This window comes from Haliotis cracherodii, unplaced genomic scaffold, assembly GCF_022045235.1.
Source record: "Haliotis cracherodii isolate W230 unplaced genomic scaffold, xgHalCrac1.p SCAF_7, whole genome shotgun sequence".
Taxonomy (NCBI): Eukaryota; Metazoa; Mollusca; class Gastropoda; order Lepetellida; family Haliotidae; genus Haliotis; species Haliotis cracherodii.
This window is the reverse complement of record NW_027266330.1, coordinates 44553892-44572924: the sequence shown is the minus strand read 5'-3', so window position 1 is coordinate 44572924 and position 19033 is coordinate 44553892. Positions and strand designations below refer to the sequence as shown.

General features: G+C 40.3%; 1 protein-coding gene across 2 annotated transcripts in view; it reads left to right on the top strand.

Annotated features, from left to right (window-relative positions):
- The window catches only part of LOC139447548 (RCC1 and BTB domain-containing protein 1-like), a 197052-nt gene that overhangs the window by 30717 nt on the left and 147302 nt on the right, over positions 1-19033 (top strand). For both annotated transcript variants that reach the window (XM_071228951.1, XM_071228952.1), the window contains exons 10-12: positions 5404-5459; positions 13744-13814; positions 16115-16168. In XM_071228951.1, coding sequence (XP_071085052.1) covers positions 5404-5459; positions 13744-13814; positions 16115-16168 — 181 coding nt within the window. The remainder of the gene's footprint in view (positions 1-5403; positions 5460-13743; positions 13815-16114; positions 16169-19033) is intronic.

Sequence of the window (19033 nt, the reverse complement as noted above, 5' to 3'; positions counted from 1 at the left end):
GCTACACTTGTTCTTGTTATTTAAAACATTTTGGGAAGCAGTGGATCTTCAATGGTGTCTGACTGAGTGAAAGCAAGGGCAGTTATCACTGGCTACGAGTGTTGAAACAATGGTATCTAATGAGAATGATTGTTTGCCCACATCATATAAGTAGTAAATGTAAATTTATAACCATTTTGTGTTCAACAGACCAAACTGGCACCGGTTGCAAATCCACTTGTCAGTGAATATTGATTTATGCCCAAACACGGACATCCTCTTTCCAGTTAAGCATTTGGAATGCAGTATTTAATTTCTGAATGTCAGCTCACTTGAATTCTCTTGTACTCGATAACTGTATTAGCTCACAAGATAAAAGTCAAGTGAGCTCATGTGATGGCATGACTGTCCAGCCTTGTTTGTTGTTGTCTGCATTGTCTGTGAACATCTTCACGTCAGAAACCACTGGACCAATGAAGCTGAAACTTCACATGCTTGTTCCCATCAATGACAACATCTGAATGTGTTCAGGGGCTTGAATCCGATTTTCAAAAATGACCGCCTTGGCAGCAGTCTTAAAAAACCCATTAATGACATTTCTCGGACATGTTTTTTCAAAATCTAGGGGAATTTGGTATAGCTTTAGTAGTCAGGACTTGCATTTATGTTTGCGATATTATGAAAATTAACTTTGAATCTCAAGCTCAATTTCTACTTAATGATCTGGTTTATCCAGTGACTTTGACTACGACAACAGGTGTTTTTTAACAGAAAGATCTGAGAGGTGTTACATTTACATTTAAATTTTATACCAGGATTGGACGAGTGATATAAATCCCTGGCACAGCTGTGTGTATACCGAGATAGAAGAACACCTAGTATTCATCAACAACAGCAGTTATGTGATTAAGATATACCTGAATCTTCTAATCTGAATGGACAACTAAATCATAGCTCTGGAGGATTCTCAGGCTCAAGATGTCAATCCCCTTTGGAATATTCCAAATAAACTATGAGTGACACATTCATCAATACCCAAAATGTTTGTCTTCTCAAGATATACCTGTGGAATAAGGACACTCTGATGTATGCACCAAAAGTAAATGTCTATTGGACATACAAGATGTCCTGAAAAAATAATTGTTCAGCTCTTCTTTCAGCATGTTCAGAGAATAGTGACTGTGACTGAAGCAATGACTGAAAGGATGTCCTGTCTCCGACAACATCCCACCAAAATAATGCAAATAGTATACTCTATCATATAAAGTTTTTTGGCAAGATAAAGCCAGTGGATAAAAGCTGTATCTATCAGGGTCATATGCGGATACAAATATAACAAGTCAGGTAAGTAGTATTGTCAGAATTAACCATTGGGGATCTGGACAAATTACTGGGATAATTGTTATCATTATCAAAATATCAAAGTAGTTATTGAAGTAGATCATCATCAACCACCCCCCACCCCCTCATCTGGGAGTTTTCATACCTCCAACTCTGTATGATTCTACATTTGATCACTGATCAACTTTAGTAACAGCGCACTAAATCTGCTGAGGATTGTGTGGGTCAAACTTTACTGTTCCCTCTACTGCTTCATTGAACATTTTATTCCTTGATACTACATACTAACCTTGATAATTTCTTTATTCCATGCCAAGTCTATGGAAGAGTCTGTTAATCGTGGTTCAGGCATTCTGATTCTAGATAAAATCAAGGATATCTTGGACCTTGTGTCACATAATTCGTGATCGGTTACGGCTTTGCGTTGGCGGGGTATTCTTCAATATTGTTCTTGGTATGAACCTTTTAATCTATCCCATTTCACTAACGGAATACAATCCAGATGTTCAGCAGAATACCTATCAGTAGGTGTCAGTCGATCTCATGCGTCTACAGAGACCAACAAAAGAAAGAAAGTTGGCACCCGCACCTTTTCCCAATGGGACTCCAAGAAATTATCAGTGGAAGATCCAGCTCTTTTGTGGCTGTGGGTGAGCCCGCTTCAGATAGTGAGGATCCAAATCTTCCTCTGAATGTACAGTGTAATTGTCCAGTCCCAAAGACATCAGCAAGTCTGTCAGAACAGGCGACTCATCCAACAAGTGACTTGCCACAGATTTGGGATGACTGGGAACTTCCGCTTCCAGTTGTGCCTGTTTTCGACTCTCCTGTAGGTTGAAGAGCTGGCTGATCCCTTTCTACAGACCAGGGACCGATTGCCCCTGATTGCTGATCCACCGACGATATCTACACCGCATCACTATATCCGGCCAGCCAGCTTCCAATCCTTTAGGAGAACATTGGTATATTGCTTGTAAAATATGCAATAAAATGTCTCAGTCTGGTTCCCTCGACTCCCGGTTCTACTCGCCAAATTTTCTTGTGCCTAAGGAGAGCCACAAATTTCGGCTCATTTTCAAAAAGAAGGTATTCAATGCGTTATACCTAGAGGAACCTCCTACAACATCTCGAGTTCACACAATGTCTTTTCATCAGCTCGGCTGGCTCATCAACATAGACTAGTCTGAAATGACTCCCACTCCGTGACTGCAGTTTATCTGTGCCCTTTTTGAAACCCACCTGTGCAAGATGTTTGTTCCTCTGGATCGATTGTCAAAGATTCAATGTCTCGTGTTGTTGGAACTCGGACAACCGCTCCTGCTACATCAATGACAACAGATCCTCAGCATTTTGACTTTGATACAAGCCCACACTTTGAGGGGTCATCTTCTCCTCTGGCAGCTCCAGTGCTTCCTCAAGCCATTCACCCAAAGCGATGATTGCCAGATTCCGACCTCCCTACCACTTTAGTTTTCGCTACCTCTAAACAAAGATCTGAGGACATCTCCATTACGGGTCACGTCAGAACGACCTTTCGCGAATTTTGACCGACCAATGAAATGACTGACAAGAAATTGACATTAGGCAATCAGAAGGCAGCTTTCTCGAGCTTTACGACGCTAGTTTCAAACTGGCGACTATGCTTCGAAACATATTTTGATGTATTCTTGATTAAAAAAATTAAAACTGATAAAACGAACATTCTGGAATAAGAATGTTATAATCATAAAACCCGTAACTGTCGTTTGGAAATACCCTTGTTAAATATTTCTTGGTTTAATATTTAGAAAACACATTCTGACTGTCACTTTCATGATCTGGTAAGCGATGCTATGATTGGTTGGATGAAAGGTCGTTCTGATGTGACCCTTAATGGGATGTCCTAAGATCTTTGTTTAGCATAGCAAGAACTAAGATCTGATTTTAATGAGTTTGCTTGGAAGCTGTCTTACCACATCACTGCTGCCAACAGAGACTCTTCATTCCACTCTCAACAGCGGCCTTAACCAAAGTTTCTCGTACCACGGTCTCCTTTTGCCTCTGTCCGACCATACAAAAGCTTACACCTTTGCTGGATTGTCGCCACTGATCATGTCCAATTCTCATGAGGCTCCAGCTATCATCTCTACCATGGCCTTGCACAACAATTGCACCCTGTCTGCCTGTCAGCTTTTGGAAGTCAGATTCGTTCTTTGATTCCCACTGTCTCTGTGACATCTGTTACTGACGTACAGGGCCTTCAACAGTTTGGTCCTTTGTTCCTGGCTCAGCAGCTGTCGACTGCACACCAGTACAGATAACTGTTGCATGTACCCACTCCTGCTCTCTAGTACTACGCTTGTGTATATATGGAATATATCTTGGAACTTTAGCTCTTGTGTTTATTTTATTTATTTTTGTTCGTGTTCAAAGACCAAACATCCATTTTGGAGTGTGGATTTAACTTGTTAGTAGAGACTTCAGTCTTCAATATTGAAGTTGATGCAAGGCATGGTTGTTTTGACGGTGTCCTGCTTACCTCTGCCTTGTGTATTTGTTGTTAGATACTGGCTTGAAGGTCCTCTTCTGGATATTGTCGATCGTTCCTCTTTTCGTCTTAGCATGCTTCAATCCCTTGGACGTGACTGATAGCTTTGATGAAGAGATGCCGAGCAGCCACACTCTATTGTCCATGGGAGATAGTGTTGCATCGTTTCTTGTTGAATCGATTGACTGGAGACCTCTTCGGGATCTATTATAAGTCGTACGCTGTATTGCAGTGGTTGTTCATGTTATGATGTCATCAGATGTCAACATGTTCTGATTGATATACCTGATTTCATGCTGTTATGTCTGGCTAACGTATTGGGATTGTATCACCAGCTTTGGTGTGTTTTCCGCTCACTGTCTTTAAGACACAAGGCATTGTTTTAGATATGTTATTAAAGTCACTGTTTAGCACCAACTTCCTCCTGTATGTCTCATGGTTGTAGACAGTGGGTCCGCCTTATCTGTTTTGTGTTTGGGTCTGTGCGTGTAGATTCAGTGTGACAAAACACTCGCCACAAGGCTGTATGACAAGAGGGATGACTTCAACTTTCCAATAGTCAACTTCATATCGAGCAATCTTCCAGCAGCTCCAGCCTTTGGTGTTCACTTTTCAACTTTTGAGATACAATCGGGCGTGCTCTTTCTACCAAGATTTCAAAGAGCGTCATATGACTCTTGCTCAGAACTTGTTTGATCTAGGTTACAACATTCAAATCCTCAGTAAAACTTTCAAAAGGTTTTATGGAAGACATGTGGAGGACATTTCCAAATTTGACGCATCAGTGACCAAAATGATGTCTGATGCAATTCCTTATTTTGACTTATGTTCCCATGTTTTTTCAGATGAACAATTGACTTGCCTTTGCATGTGTTTGTGACAGGTGCCACTGGTGGGGTAGGATATGCTCACTTTTTCAAGAACACCTGGTATCATTACTATTTGATAGTGATTTATCACACATGCTCATGACATAGTTTGAATCGTACAGTCGACTCTGCATTATGCAGATATTTCTATTGGACATGGAAAATATTTTGTCGCTTTATTTTGATGTAAGAGAAAATAGTGAAACAAGTTTAAGCAGGTCCAAACTGTTCACATTTTGGCTCGTGTGTTTTCCGAAACGTTTTGCTCAAATTTCTATAGATCAGGGGGCACAGGTGGCACAAGTCGCCTCAATTTGCTGTGAAGAGTTGCGTCCCTTGGGCACGCCAGAAACTAAGGATTGTGGGTTTGAATCCCAGTTCGCCCAGATTATGTTTCTAGGTTTGTCAGCACCATATCCATGCTTGTGGGTTTCACTGAAGTGGTAAATGTCTGAGACCTGCATCACTTAAGGCTTTCCTCCCACATTAAGCTGACATGCCGTGATATAACTGGAATACTGTTAAAAGCAGCATTAAACACAAGTCAGTCACTATAGATCATGTTTGTATAAAAAAAGGTTGATGTGTCTTCATTAATCAGGTGAGCCACAGATTCTATGGCCTTTTTCATATTTTATGCAAACACCTTTCTACTTAGTAATGTTCTTGACTTTGAATCACTTTTAGAACATGTACGAGGATCCAGAATAGCACAGAATATATGCAAGGCTTTTGATGATCCAGTGAGTACATTTCTTAAATGGTCTGGCAAGGTTTCTTGCGAGAAGTGTTCTCTGATTTGTTTGATTTTATTGCATTTCATGCTTTGGGTTGAAGGCTAATATATGGTTTGTGTATTTCTCTACTAAATGTATCATTGTGATAGTAACTTTACAGTCTCTGTTGTCAGTTGTCAAAGGGTTTATAAATAAAATAATAATTAAAGGGCTTGTCAGTTAATTTTATGGTACTATTAAACAGTAAGGGACCAGTCAATTATTATGGGGGTGGGATGGTGAGTGAAATCAGAGGGAATATGGGGAGGGTCACCAAAAATATATGACAATCTGTAGGGGAGGGTCTTTAAAAATAGTAGACATATTTGGGGAGGGTGTGGAAAATAATGTACAATGACATGGGGAGGGTCATCCAAAAATATGTCAGGCATTAGGGGAGGGTAATTATTTTCGGTACATTTGTGTATCAAAAATTCACATTTTTCAAATACAAAAGAGAGATATGCACTACCAACTGCTTGTGAAAGTGCTGGTATTCTAAATTTGCTACTTTTCTTCATTACTTAATATGGAAGCACCAGAATGTGCCCAGTAAAATCAAGTAGAGCCCCTATCCAATAATTCATATAATTGAAAAGTACATCTCATAACAATGGTAGACATGTGACTTTCATGTCAAAGTATATATTAATGGAGAATTGTGAGTGAGTTTAGTCCCGATAAAATGGTTAATATTTTTAAACTCAGGGCCAAAAGAAACTTTACCATACTTTTAAATCACTAGTTTAAAAAACACAAAAGATAGTTGCATGAAGTAAAATGTATCGAAAAGATCAAAATCTCAATAAAAAACAACCTTTAAATTGACAGTCATACAGCATCCGATATTGGCGTGACAGTTGCCCGAAGTTAGGTGGGGTGGACAAAAACAAGCTTTCAAAGTAATGGACAAAGGGCACACTCATCTTAAATCTCTCGAGTTCAATGACTCATAAAAATTAATAGCATGAATGATCACTCCCTGCTACAAGACATGGAAAAATGTATCACGCATGTGATAACGTAACATGGGATACGTTGCCATTCTTCTTGGAGTTCCTAGATCAGTTCTTGTTGGTTGACTGGAGGATGTGGTTGCTGTCGAGTATGATGATCCATGACATCCCTCCATGGAGGACTTGTCTGGGGAGCATTCAGGCCACATCAGCACATTGACATTGTTGGCTTCAAGGAAGTTCTGTACAAATTGGGCTGTATGGGGTCTTGCGTTGTCATGCTGATAAATGACACCACATTGCAGCTGTTGTAGAAATGGTAGGACAATCTGATGAAGAATGTCATCCATATAATGCTGAGCTGTCAAATTTCCGTTAATGATGACCGGAGATTCAAAGTATGCTAGTTACCCTGGGTCTGCCTGTTCTGGGCCAGCCTGATGTCTGCTCAGTCTGTCTGTAATGTTGCAACATGAAAACAATGAAAGTTCTAGCAATGTGGGCATGGATGATTCCTAGCTGTATCATACCCAGGGCGATCCATGAAGATCCGTGTAGAATATGTCTTCAGGAACCCATGCGACTTTGCTTGTCGTAAGAGTTGACTAACAGGATCGGGTGGTCAGGCTCGCTGACTTGGTTGATGCATGTCAACATATCCCATTTACATGGATCGATGCTCATGATGTCAATCACTGGATTGTCTGGTCCAGACTCGATTATTTCGGGACCGCCGTCATATATATAGCTGGATTATTGATGAGTTAAACAGCAGACAAACAAACAAACAAACAGAAGGGCCCATTCACATTTTTCGGTTTGGGCAGTGACAACAAAAACAATTGAGTACAATCAAATGTTTATTATATACAAGACATGGCATAAGATTCGGGGGCTGACTCGGTGTAGGAAAGGTAACTTACCCTGCAGGTAAGCTGTATAAAAAGGCAGCCCTGCGGGTTGCACACGTAAATTTGAAATATATATGAAAATGATTTAGAACCCTGCAGGTAGATCTGAAAAGGTTATACCAGATAAGAAAGGTTGCCTTGCAGGCAAAGTAATTTAGAGACCCTGAGGGTCAGTAGAAAGGGTGATACCCTGCGGGTATTACTGAAAATGAAAATACTTTGGGGGCCGCAAGCCATATATTGATAGTTTACAGAATGATTGACTTGCAAAGCCCAAAGCGAGGTAAAAACCGGGAGCCCCCCACAAATGACAACTGGAAATAAAGGGAAAAACCTTACGTAGGTGACAAATATATACATCTGTTGTGTAGACATCAATGTTAATAATAGGTGAAAGGCTTTGTTGATCACTGCACAAACAAAAATATAAAATTAACCCGTATGTTTTTTTGTCAGTGTGATTGTCTGACATGCCGTCCATGTCATTTATAGACCCTTCTGGGGCACGGGTGGCCCAGTTGTCCAAGTCGCCGCGATTTTCTGTTCACAGTTGCGTCCCTTGGGCACGCCAGAAACCTATGATTCTGGGTTTGAATCCCTGTTCGCCCCAAGTATGTTTCTAGATTTGTCAGCACCATACCCTTGCCTGTTAAAAGCGGCGTTAAATGCAACTCACTCACTCACTCACTATTGACCCTTCTTGCACGTGTAATTTCAGGTGTTTGGACGATGTGTTTTGTGTTGATTTAAGTGTGAACTTTGAACTAATTTTTGCAATTTCATTTGTAAAGTGGTAAAGTTTCTTTTGGCTGTCAGTTTATGTCAAAACACAATTGACAGAAATGGCGATTTGTTAATAAACAGAGTGTTTCAAAGATAATGTTGGGGTATATATCCTGATGAGATTGTGATTATGTCCAAATAGGTTTCAGTGTCAGTGCTATTTATTTAAAAAACAACAACTTTGGGTTACTTGGCATCAGACATTTCCAGATGACCAAAATGGTTGTTGATGGTTAAATAATCTAAATACTCCTAACTGTGACATAGCGGAATACTGGATATCCTTATTATTTCTTAATAATTAACAAGATTCAACTAACTTACTATCACCCAAGACTAGATACACATAGTTTAAATGAAAATGGTATTCAATTTCTATCACTCACAACTCAGGCGCCAGGTTATACAAGCATTGCTTCCTTGTGTAACCATGTAGATTGCTATGGTGTGTTGTTACTGGTTTAAATCTAGTATATAAAAAGGTTGAAACATTGATATTTCTAATACTTGGAATTAGTTAGAAGTGTAGAGGAGGCTATTTTTTAATGAAAGGAAAACAATAGCTTGAGTAGGTGAAAAAATGGAAATGTTAATATTATTACTATCGGTATATATTATTCAGGACATGGAGTTGTCTCCCCCTAGACCATCAACTTGAAGACCCTCACAAGTAGTGTGTGTGTGTGTGTGAGACATGGGTGCCTGATATTACAATATTGATATGTGTGTGTGTGTGACATGGGTGCCTGATATTACAATATTGATGTGTGTGTGTGTGTGACATGGGTTCCTGATATTACAATATTGATGTGTGTGTGTGTGACATGGGTGCCTGATATTACAATATTGATATGTGTGTGTGTGTGTGTGTGTGTGTGTGTGTGTGTGTGTGTGTGTGTGTGTGTGTGTGTGTGTGTGTGTGTGTGTGTGTGTGTGAGACATGGGTGCCTGATACTACAATATTGATATGTGTGTGACATGGGTGCCTGATATTACAATATTGATATGTGTGTGTGTGACATGGGTGCCTGATACTACAATATTGATATGTGTGTGTGTGTGTGACATGGGTGCCTGATATTACAATATTGCTATGTGTGTGTGTGACATGGGTGCCTGATATTACAATATTGATATGTGTGTGTGTGACATGGGTGCCTGATACTACAATATTGCTATGTGTGTGTGTGTGTGACATGGGTGCCTGATATTACAATATTGCTATGTGTGTGTGTGACATGGGTGCCTGATATTACAATATTGATATGTGTGTGTGTGACATGGGTGCCTGATATTACAATATTGCTATGTGTGTGTGTGTGTGACATGGGTGCCTGATATTACAATATTGATATGTGTGTGTGTGACATGGGTGCCTGATATTACAATATTGATGTGTGTGTGTGTGTGTGTGTGTGTGTGTGTGTGTGTGTGTGTGTGTGTGTGTGTGTGTGTGTGTGTGTGTGTGTGTGAGACATGGGTGCCTGATACTACAATATTGATATGTGTGTGTGACATAGGTGCCTGATATTACAATATTGATATGTGTGTGTGTGTGTGACATGGGTGCCTGATATTACAATATTGATGTGTGTGTGTGTGTGTGTGTGTGTGTGTGTGTGTGTGTGTGTGTGTGTGTGTGTGTGTGTACTGCAATATTGATGTGTGTGTGACATGGGTTGCTGATGCTACAATATTGATGTGTGTGTGACATGGTTACCTGATACTGCAATATTGATGTGTGTGTGACATGGTTACCTGATACTGCAATATTGATATGTGTGTGACATGGGTGGCTGATACTACAATATTGATGTGTGTGTGACATGGGTGCCTGATACTGCAATATTGATGTGTGTGTGACATGGGTGCCTGATACTACAATATTGATGTGTGTGTGTGTGTGTGTGCGTGCTTGTATGCGTACGTGCGTGCGTGCGTGAAATGGGTGCCTGATACTGCAATATTGATGTGTGTGTGACATGGGTGCCTGATACTACAATATTGATATGTGTGTGTGACATGGGTGCCTGATATTACAATATTGCTATGTGTGTGTGTGTGTGTGTGTGTGTGTGTGTGTGACATGGGTGCCTGATATTACAATATTGATATGTGTGTGTGTGTGTGTGTGTGTGACATGGGTGCCTGATACTACAATATTGATATGTGTGTGTGACATGGGTGCCTGATATTACAATATTGCTATGTGTGTGTGTGTGTGTGTGTGTGTGTGTGTGTGTGTGTGTGTGTGTGTGTGTGTGTGTGTGTGAGTGAGACATGGGTGCCTGATACTGCAATATTGATATGTGTGTGTGACATGGGTGCCTGATACTGCAATGTTGATGTGTGTGTGTGACATGGGTGCCTGATACTGCAATATTGATGTGTGTGTGACATGGGTGCCTGATACTACGATATTGATGTGTGTGTGACATGGGTTCCTGATTCTGCAATATTGATGTGTGTGTGTGACATGGGTGCCTGATACTGCAATATTGATGTGTGTGTGACATGGGTGCCTGATACTGCAATATTGATGTGTGTGTGACATGGGTGCCTGATACTGCAATATTGATGTGTGTGTGACATGGTTACCTGATACTGCAATATTGATATGTGTGTGACATGGTTTCCTGATACTGCAATATTGATGTGTGTGTGACATGGGTGCCTGATACTGCAATATTGATGTGTGTGTGACATGGGTGCCTGATACTGCAATATTGATGTGTGTGTGACATGGGTGCCTGATACTGCAATATTGATGTGTGTGTGTGACATGGGTGCCTGATACTGCAATATTGATGTGTGTGTGACATGGTTACCTGATACTGCAATATTGATCTGTGTGTGACATGGGTGCCTGATACTGCAATTTTGATGTGTGTGTGTGACATGGTTTCCTGATACTGCAATATTGATGTGTGTGTGACATTGGTGCCTGATACTGCAATATTGATGTGTGTGTGACATGGGTGCTTGATACTGCAATATTGATGTGTGTGTGACATGGGTGCCTGATACTGCAATATTGATATGTGTGTGACATGGGTGCCTGATACTGCAATATTGATGTGTGTGTGACATGGTTACCTGATACTGCAATATTGATGTGTGTGTGACATGGGTGCCTGATTCTACAATATTGATGTGTGTGTGACATGGATGCCTGATACTGCAATATTGATATGTGTGTGTGACATGGGTGCCTGATACTGCAATTTTGATGTGTGTGTGTGACATGGTTTCCTGATACTGCAATATTGATGTGTGTGTGACATGGGTGCCTGATACTGCAATATTGATGTGTGTGTGACATGGGTGCCTGATACTGCAATATTGATGTGTGTGTGACATGGGTGCCTGATACTGCAATATTGATGTGTGTGTGACATGGGTGCCTGATACTGCAATATTGATATGTGTGTGTGACATGGGTGCCTGATACTGCAATTTTGATGTGTGTGTGTGACATGGTTTCCTGATACTGCAATATTGATGTGTGTGTGACATGGGTGCCTGATACTGCAATATTGATGTGTGTGTGACATGGATGCCTGATACTGCAATATTGATATGTGTGTGTGACATGGGTGCCTGATACTGCAATTTTGATGTGTGTGTGTGACATGGTTTCCTGATACTGCAATATTGATGTGTGTGTGACATGGGTGCCTGATACTGCAATATTGATGTGTGTGTGACATGGGTGCCTGATACTGCAATATTGATGTGTGTGTGACATGGGTGCCTGATACTGCAATATTGATGTGTGTGTGACATGGGTGCCTGATACTGCAATATTGATATGTGTGTGACATGGGTGCCTGATACTGCAATATTGATGTGTGTGTGACATGGTTACCTGATACTGCAATATTGATGTGTGTGTGACATGGGTGCCTGATACTGCAATATTGATGTGTGTGTGACATGGATGCCTGATACTGCAATATTGATATGTGTGTGTGACATGGGTGCCTGATACTGCAATTTTGATGTGTGTGTGTGACATGGTTTCCTGATACTGCAATATTGATGTGTGTGTGACATTGGTGCCTGATACTGCAATATTGATGTGTGTGTGACATGGGTGCCTGATACTGCAATATTGATGTGTGTGTGACATGGGTGCCTGATACTGCAATATTGATGTGTGTGTGACATGGGTGCCTGATACTGCAATATTGATATGTGTGTGACATGGGTGCCTGATACTGCAATATTGATGTGTGTGTGACATGGGTGCCTGATACTGCAATATTGATGTGTGTGTGTGACATGGGTGCCTGATACTGCAATATTGATGTGTGTGTGACATGGTTACCTGATACTGCAATATTGATCTGTGTGTGACATGGGTGCCTGATACTGCAATTTTGATGTGTGTGTGTGACATGGTTTCCTGATACTGCAATATTGATGTGTGTGTGACATTGGTGCCTGATACTGCAATATTGATGTGTGTGTGACATGGGTGCCTGATACTGCAATATTGATGTGTGTGTGACATGGGTGCCTGATACTACAATATTGATATGTGTGTGACATGGGTGCCTGATACTGCAATATTGATGTGTGTGTGACATGGGTGCCTGATACTGCAATATTGATGGGTGTGTGTGACATGGGTGCCTGATACTGCAATATTGATGGGTGTGTGTGACATGGGTGCCTGATACTACAATATTGATGTGTGTGTGACATGGTTTCCTGATACTGCAATATTGATGTGTGTGTGACATGGGTGCCTGATACTGCAATATTGATGTGTGTGTGACATGGGTGCCTGATACTACAATATTGATATGTGTGTGACATGGGTGCCTGATACTGCAATATTGATGGGTGTGTGTGACATGGGTGCCTGATACTGCAATTTTGATGTGTGTGTGTGACATGGGTGCCTGATACTACAATATTGATGTGTGTGTGACATGGGTGCCTGATACTGCAATATTGATGTGTGTGTGTGACATGGGTGCCTGATACTACAATATTGATGTGTGTGTGACATGGGTGCCTGATACTGCAATATTGATGTGTGTGTGTGACATGGGTGCCTGATACTACAATATTGATATGTGTGTGACATGGGTGCCTGATACTGCAATATTGATGTGTGTGTGTGACATGGATGCCTGATACTGCAATATTGATATGTGTGTGACATGGGTGCCTGATTCTACAATATTGATGTGTGTGTGACATGGATGCCTGATACTGCAATATTGATGTGTGTGTGTGACATGGCTGCATTTGCTATCATTTGCTGTCTTTTCCCTTGAAGTTTAAATATGGCCCATATCTTTGGGATGTGCCCTAACCACTTAACTAGTTGACATCATGATTCATGATTGAAAAGAGACATTTTCTCAGCACCATATAAGCTCTCTTTGCACTAAAGGGTTGCATAGTGAGGGACCAAGTGGGTTAAAAACTTAAGTATGTCCAATGGATGAAGTTAACAGGATTTCTCTGACCTCTTCTCTTTTTGATACATGCAGTTATGATAAGTTCAAACACTCATTTGTATCCTGATTGTATCCTGATTGTATCCTGATTGTATAATCAACAGTAAATTTAAAATCATTTCAGGTGACTGCTGATTTGAAATTTCTAGTGGAAGACAGAGAAATCCATGTACATAAGGCTATTCTCAAGATCAGGTTAGTATTCTCAGCATACCTGGTTGAGGGAGGTAATGTTACAGCCTGCTTGCCTGGTGTCTGGCATCTGTATGATCTGTCAATGTCTTCTTCAGAGATCCACCAACAATGAAGCTGAGACTTGTTTCTTCCCACCTATGAAATCTAGATTTCTTCCAACAGGCTCAAATTTCATCAAAAATTTAAGTCAGTGAAGGGAAAATAATAATTGCTTAATAATGTTATGAAAATATACTTTTGATCATGGCATTATGATTTGCATTCAATTTTGGCCCGCATATAAGTGGTTAAAAATATTTGTTTTCCCTTTTGCTCAGAACAATTTGCTCTAATTATGATGCAACTCTGCGTTTATGTTCATCACAATAACAGGGTTGATATGTGGAAAAAGTCATCAACATTGATCATTTTCATTAATTTTGTTATGAATTTAGCTTGTGTGAAGTGATATTTAAAATCCTCGAAGGAGGAGGATGCATAAGGCTCATGGCTGCTAGAAGGAAATGTCAACATTCACAGTTGTAAATATGAAAATAAAATAAATAAACATTCAGGAAGGTTATAGAGCAGGTACCATTTCTCATCCATATTTGTCCGAAATGAAATGAAATTTGGTATGTGTTTACTTAGTAGTGGGTCTCAATACATGTGTAATACATGTGTTCCTCTTTTTCTCAATATTTTACATTTTGACCTTGATGTGACCTTTGTGTTTTGACCATGCTTTTATGTTCTCTCATAATGCATATTTGGCTCTGTTGACCGCTTCTCTGAAATTTCCAGATAGAGGAAGTTGAACTTTGGCATATGTTTCTTCTAATGATAACTTTTTATTTTGTTCAGATCATTAGGATATTATTAGACTTCGTTTTAGGTCCCCAGTAATTATGAAAACCAACTTAGAGACACCAAATTTGTAGATTGGGATTTGAATTGAACCGAAAGTGAGCTAATGACCTGTCAAAGTATTGAGGCCCCAAAGTATCAACAGCAGAGACACAACACTGCTGAGCTGCAGAGCCTTCATGGACACATGTCTTCATGTCATTGTTAGGTGGTGACATAGTAATTTAAGATGCATGCACTGAAGCTGTTTATTTATGTCCCCATAAGGTTGGATAAGGACCTTTCTTGGCCTACTTGAAATTTAGGTATGGATTTTGGTTGATAGGTATAAAATGGGTGATGGGGTAGCCTAGTGGTTAAAGCGTCCGCTTGTCACGCCGAAGCCCCAGGTTCAATTTCCCATATGGGTACAGTGTGTGAAGCCCATTTCTGGTGTCCCCTGACATGATATTGCTGGAATATTGCAAAAAGTGGCGTAAAAACATACTCATTCACCTTACTCAGATCAACAACCAACCTGGCATGATCAAGTACATAGTAATATCTACAATATCTGATAAGATAATCAGCTGTGTTTAAAAAATTGCTCTTGTTCAGCTTGTACAGAAATTCTTCCTGAAAACCTGTAAAACAGCCGTTGCGTCACATACACCTTTCGTGTTCGTATCTAAACAATGCCAGTGTTAATGAACTCTTGATCAATGATGACTTAAACATGTAACCGCCTCAGGTTCATTAACAACTTCCGTCACGTTTATCGTGTTTGCTATTTTGACGTCTTGTAGTTGATGTAAATGTATTACGACAGGCTGTCATTGTGACTGACTTACTGAGGTAGTCCTTATCAGACATTTCTCATCTTATGAGGATATTATTTGATTACATTTATTGTAAAGAAACTACAAAAGTTGTTCATGTAGAGCATGTTGAGCATACACACGTTCATGTCACCTCTCGTTTTGAGGAACTATTTTATTACGCAATACAGCTGGTTGTTGTATGGCTTTCAGTGTAAACATGAAGTCACAAGTACTTAATATTGTGTAGAGATCTAGATCCTTTAAGGTACAATATAGTGAAGCAAAAAATTATAAGAATTGACTTTCACATTTTGTGAGTTCATTGGAGTATGAACCTTCATAGAGTTTGGCCCTCACTCTATGAAGGTTCATACTCCAGTGAATTCACACAAAGTGAAAGTCAATTCTTAAATATACCAGATTCTGTGGGTCAAAAGGGCCCTCACTATACCTTGTCCACAGTTTGAATTTCTCTGTGTCAAGAACCCTTTGGAATTACAAATGAAATGAAATAAATCATGGATCCAGTTAACCTTTGCATAAGATGTCAGATTACTTTGCCATGGTAAACTCTGCAGACGACTAGCTGTGTTTACCATTGTTTACAAATGTTACTCTTATCATCTTACACAACCCAACCCTGTGTGATTGCAGGTGTGAACACTTCCGCTCCATGTTCCAGTCCTGCTGGGATGAAGATGGTAAAGAGTGAGTTGTTTCCTCCTAACCTGATAATTCCGGCGAATCCTCTTCTTCTATTACATAATAGCCATAAATCCTGTATTTTGGCTTCAGACACACTATAACTAAATCTTCTGGTTTCTAAAAGAAGTCCTCTTCACTGTCAACTACCGTATTTTCTTGAGTATAGTGCGCACTTTTTTTCGAAAAAACACAGCTGTGTAGAAGGGGGTGCGCATTATACACGAATTATGAGTTTTGGTGTTTTTTTCCCCCATGGAAAGACATTACCGTGAGCACGAAACACCGGAAATACCATGTCAACAAATCCATACTGAAGTACGCAAAATATTTATGTAATTACACTGTCTGTCTATAAAAAGTGTTCTCTGTATTTCTGGACTTATGTTTGTAACTTACTACATTAATTTTTTTCAAAATTCCTTATAATATTGTTTTTATTAATTTCGGCGAAATCGTGTGTGAAGCGATCGGAAGATCGCACAACTCACCATTATTAACAGCAACCACGGTCAGAATACCTCTATTGACGCCTTGAAACAAACTTTAGTTGACAGAGAATGGATACATATATCATAAATGACATACTTTGACTCGTTAAAAGTCATATTTGTTTTTGTTTGACGATTCTATGTCAACATGAAATTCTCGCGCTTACGTGATCACGTGTGCGTGAGCCTTGACGGTGACTGGTCAGACATGTTCCATGTAAAAAATAATACCCAGGAATAGCGAACAGCTGCTTCGCTTAGGGTTATTATTATTTTAAATATGTTTAGTAAAGGCTGCATATAATTAAGAAAATAATGGAATATATTATTCCTGATAAATAAAATAGTTTCAGATACAATTGTTGCCGATCCTTGCATTAAAAATCCTATAAAGTTATATCATTGGGTGTGTCTTGACCGAGTCACCGGTCGATTCCAAGAAAACGTGTGTACAGCTGATTGCTGTTTCCGGCTTAGTTTACGAGAAAATACACAAAGTAATCTTAATCCCTAGATATAAAACAATGCCTAGCAGAACAATAAATACTATTTAAACGGTAAATAAACATGTCTGGTGATTTTTTATCTCAAATTTCGAATTTGTACTGACGAAGTTTCTCAGCACCCGTTCGTTTGCCGGACTTCGCTGAAAGGGTACGGTGTAATTTTTTTCTGCGCATAATATTCAAATTTCTTTTTCTTCCAAAATATTGAACCCGCTAGAGGGGGGTGCGCATTATACATGGGTGCGCACTATACTCAAGAAAATACGGTACACACAACTAGTTGTTCCCCTAATAGCACATTTAGCTCTTCAGCTCTTCTGTGCAAAAAGGCGGGAAAACTTCATGTCTTTACTGTGTGTGCTAGAGTCAACACCTGTTTTTTGTTTTTCTCTCTAACACTTGGTATAGGTAGTCACACTGTTTCATTAATTTCTTCAGAAATACTATACTATTTGGTTATGATCTGGCTGGATACGTAAGTATACTGATGTTAGTTTTTTGTGTGTTATCACTTATTATGGCGTCCTCCACTTCCCCGCTGACATGTCCATATGGTTACTGGCAATCCACATAACTCCTGCTTGTAGTGCAGAGAGGTCTGATGAAGTCAGACAGGACACGACAGAGAGATTCCAAGTGCCTATGATTAACCTGACAGTCAAGGCACATGGATTGCAATTCCTGCCTAAACGAGCACGGGAACCGGCCAGGGATTCCTCTTTCCACGAACCACCGTGAAAGAAGTACATCCCATCAGGAAAAGAATCCTACCAGGCATCCTGGCGTTACGACAAGCCATCATCAGAATTTTTCCGTAATTCCAAACACTGTGGATCTGGTCATAGGTTTTGAGTTCAGAGGTCACAGGGATAGAAGATGACTTGTTTCTTCCCACTCCAAGTGTCGCAGATCCTATTGAACTGACTTTGTCTACTGATTACGATACACGACTGCCGCCATTCAACATAACGCCGTCTCAGGGTCCAGTGGGAGGGCGTCTTTTGAAAATTGGATGCACATTACGACTGACCACTGGATTTTAGACGTTCTCCATCACAGGTATATGCTACATTTTCTCAAGCGCCCTCAACTAGTATCCTGGTGTCCCAGTGGGACGCAGATTTCACCTGAAGGGTGCAAAACTGGACGCAGCCGACCTTGCCATCAAGACCCTTCTCACCAAACGGGCCATTAGGAGATTGCGGGATACCAGCTAAACTCGGAGGTTCCACTCACTGATGTTTTTAGTACCAAAAAAGAACTCCACAGAGATAAGAATGATCATCGATCTCAAAACACTCAACAAGAAGTACTTGGTCCCGCCTCCAAGATTTCAGATAGAATCTGTCAGGAAACTACATTCATCACTCGGAACAGGAGATTTGGTCATCAGCCTCACCCTTCAGGATGCATATCTCCATGTGCCAATCCACCTCACGAAGGTACCTCTGTTTCGGAGTAAATGAAGGTGGTTACGAATTCCAAGTTCAACCGTTCAGCATATCAATAGCCCCTTGGTTATTCACCAGAATAACGGCTCCAGTCATCAACTACGCATTTTACAGATGGTACGACTTGATGGATATCTAGACGATTTCCTGGCCGCCAATCAGGAACACACCCAGCTGTGTCAGGATGTGACATTCCTCACCAAACTCATGTCTTATCTCGGGTTCCTCATCCATCTGACCAAGTCAGAGATTTGTCTGGTACAAGACATAGTTTACATTGGGGCCAGATTTCTTCTGTGCACGGGATATCTTTGCCTCCTGGTTCAACAAGCCCATCACCATGATCAACTCCGCCCAAGACTAACCTACCAGATCAATCTGATGGTAAATGTCTCTCATGGGAACGCTGTCCTCTCTACAAGA